At 55.0% G+C, this 3055-nt stretch overlaps 1 protein-coding gene across 1 annotated transcript; it reads left to right on the top strand.

Moving 5' to 3' along the window:
• The first annotated feature begins 969 nt into the window (after nucleotides 1-969).
• FAM163A (family with sequence similarity 163, member A) lies at nucleotides 970-2690 on the top strand. The gene is given in 3 exon segments (XM_009867536.1): nucleotides 970-1062; nucleotides 2287-2383; nucleotides 2386-2690. Coding segments are annotated over 3 exon segments (495 nt in total).
• Nucleotides 2691-3055: the final 365 nt, after the last annotated feature.

The raw sequence follows: 3055 nt of genomic DNA, 5'->3' as shown, positions 1-3055 counted from the left end.
TGAGATGATGCATCCACCTCCTCGGTAATTAATTTTAAAGAGAAAAAGGCCAAGTGCTGACTAAGCCAGGCCTTCGCCCTGCAAAGCTGTGTGATTTGTGAGCTGCTGGTAGCACATCCTTGTCCTGTGAAGTGTTTACCTGAGCTTGGGAAATGCCTCCTTTTCCTGCTCCAAATGAAAAATATAAAATAAAACAAAAAATAAGTATAAGGATCATCACGACCTGCAGGTCCCAGAATGCTTTTTGCACCACGGAAGCTCCTGGGGCTTCAAGCGTGTGCTGAGCCCCATCCCCATGGGATGCGGAGCATGAAACAAGGTTTCCCACAGGTCCCAAATCAAGGCAAATTCTCAAGAAGCGAGGAAACCTGTGGGAGGGGTGCTGGCCGGCAACAGCTAACCTCCCCCTCTGCTCTTTCCAGGTCCAAAGCCTCCGTCACTGAACGTAAGTAGTCCCCTGGTCCCATGGCACGGGGACGGTGGTGGAGGCTGCTCGGCTCATGCCAAGCCCACGTTGGACCTGTTGGTGCCTTATGGGCAGCCGGGATGTGGGATTTTTTGGGCTCAGACTGACAGGGTTGCGGAGTTCAAAGGCTGCCCTTTGGCTTTTCCTGGTGGAAACCTAGGATTGGTTCTGTGTTTTGAAGCAGAACCTGTTATTTTCCACCAGGAGGGTGGAAATAGACCCTTTTGGCACGAGGAAGTGGGGAGGCTCCGCTGGGTGTTTCCCAAAGCGATGGCAGCAAGGGGACGTGATGCTGCGTCTCAGGTGTCCTCTCGCTAAGAGGAGGAGGATGACACTGGGTGACGGTTTCCTGGTCGGGGCAGGAGAAATGGGGACACAATATTTTGGGATGCCTCGTGGCTGTCACACGTCTGTTGATGTGACGACAAAGCTGCGGTTCATGTCCCAGGATGACGCGTGTCCCTGTGGCCCTGCCTTTCAGAGTTTGATGGAGAATCGGTCGGATGACAGCGGGAACTGTTGTTATCACCGGGGGAATCCTAGCGACAGTGATCCTTCTGTGCATCATTGCTGTGCTCTGCTACTGTAGGCTCCAGGTGAGCACCGCGGCTGTCCCCTGCCTGGCCACAAACCCCAGCAGCGTCGCTGCTTCCTCGGGCTGATCTGCTGCCGCAGGAGGGGTATCAAAGGGGTTTTTCTTGCCCGTGGTGGGCAGGGAGCTGAAATCTTCTTTTCCCCCAGGTGCTGCAGTTACGTCCTCTCCTCTTCCCAGCGTGGGGAGACTCCCCTAAGGCTTTTGAGTCTCTGCAGCAATTGCTAATTTAGATGTAGGCTTGGCTGGGTTTGCAATACCAGATGGAGGTTTTTAGGTGGTGTTTCCACACCCCACCCCACCCCTAAATTAAATGAGGAGGCTTTCAACAACAACTCGCTACAACCTCCTGGTCTTTAAAAGTTACTGTGAAGTCTGTGCCGTGCAGCAATGCCCGTGTGATGAAAAGCACAATGATTACTTGGAGGAGTTTCCAATTGGCACAGTAAAATACCTTCCACTTGCAAACTTGCTGGGAAGGGAGAGGATGAGTTCCCCGGTGGTTCCTTCCTCTAGCACAGAATGAAGGGTCCTCTGGAGATCATCTAGTCCAATCTTCCTGCTAGAGAAGGATCACTTAAAGTAGATCACACAGGAGCACTCAGTTCCAGGTTTTGTCCACCTTCTGCTACTTTGCACGACCCAGGTACTGATGGACCAGAGCAGCAAGAGGCCTGTGAAGGGTTTTTCTGGCAGGGGCATAAGGGGAGAGGGAATGTATAGTGACAGGATGAGGGGTAATAGTTTCAAACTGAAAGAGGGTAGATTTGGGATTAGATATTAGGAATTCTTCGCTCTCAGGATAGTGAGGCACTGGAACAGGTTGCCCAGGGAAGCTGTGGAAGCCCCCTCCTTGGAAGTGTCCAAGGCCAAGTTGGACAGGGCTTTCAGCACCCTGGTCTAGTTTTCCTTTGTCCGGAGAGGTGATGGAGGCTCCGTCCCTGGAAGTATTCGAAGTCGGGCTTGATGGGGCTCTGAGCAAGCTGATCTAGTTAAAGATGTCCCTGCTCACGGCAGGGGGCGTGGACTAGATGACTTTAAAAGGTCCCTTCCAGCCCAATACATTCTATGATTCCAGTGGGAGGTGACCTGACCATGGTCAGAACTAGGTGATCTTTAAGGTTCCTTCCAGCCCAACCCATTCCATGACTCTGTGTGGCAAGGCTGGCTAAAATCTGCCCACCAGGCTCCCCGCATCCCCTAATCCCACCCCTTCCCTTCCGCATAGTACTATTGCTGCAAGAAAGATGACTCCGATGAGGAAGAGGAGGAGGAGGAGGAAGAGGAAGAGCCCGACCTCCCCGCACAACACCCGCACCTCGGCACGCCACGCCCTGCACCTCCCGCATGGTGGACGGGCAGGGCAGCCCTGCTCCCTCTGCCAGCGAGCTCAACCACCACGGGGCTCACAACTACTGCCCAACCTGCTCCCCGTACGGCTCCCCCTTTTACATCCGGACTGCCGACATGGTGCGCAACGGGGGCGAGAGGGTCACCTATGCCCCCGCGTGCTGCAAGGAGATGGGGCCACCCCTCAACATGGCCACCCTGCAAAGCTACCCGGTGATGAGCCGTCACGGGCTCCTCCGCGAGAGCTTCCCGAATCCGCGGGCTATCAGCACGGAAGTGTAGTCACCGTTGCCACTAGCACAGGGTGTTCCCCAGCCAACGCCCGCTCGAGGGAAAGGGGCTTTTCACTTGTCTTTGGGATGGGCGGGGGGATGTTCCCCTGCAGAGAGGACCCCACAAGCCCAGCCCGAGACCAGCACGGTCCTCCCCCCGGCACGGATAAGCTTTACGGGTGAGAAGAGGAGTCGAAGGGCGATGTTAAACCGGCCACCTCAGAACCCATCGTAAGTGTCATTATTATTCTCTGTCTCCTGAAGGGACTTGTCTAACGAGGGCTATGTACAGTACAACCTAATTTAATTACCCCAGGCTTCCCGAGCGAGGCCATGGGCGTTTCCCACACGGCCGCTCGAGGCGATGCCCGCCCC

The sequence above is a fragment of the Apaloderma vittatum genome, unplaced genomic scaffold (genome assembly GCF_000703405.1).
Source record: "Apaloderma vittatum isolate BGI_N311 unplaced genomic scaffold, ASM70340v1 scaffold26540, whole genome shotgun sequence".
In the NCBI taxonomy this organism is placed as follows: Eukaryota; Metazoa; Chordata; class Aves; order Trogoniformes; family Trogonidae; genus Apaloderma; species Apaloderma vittatum.
This window is presented reverse-complemented; position numbering and strand designations above follow the sequence as displayed.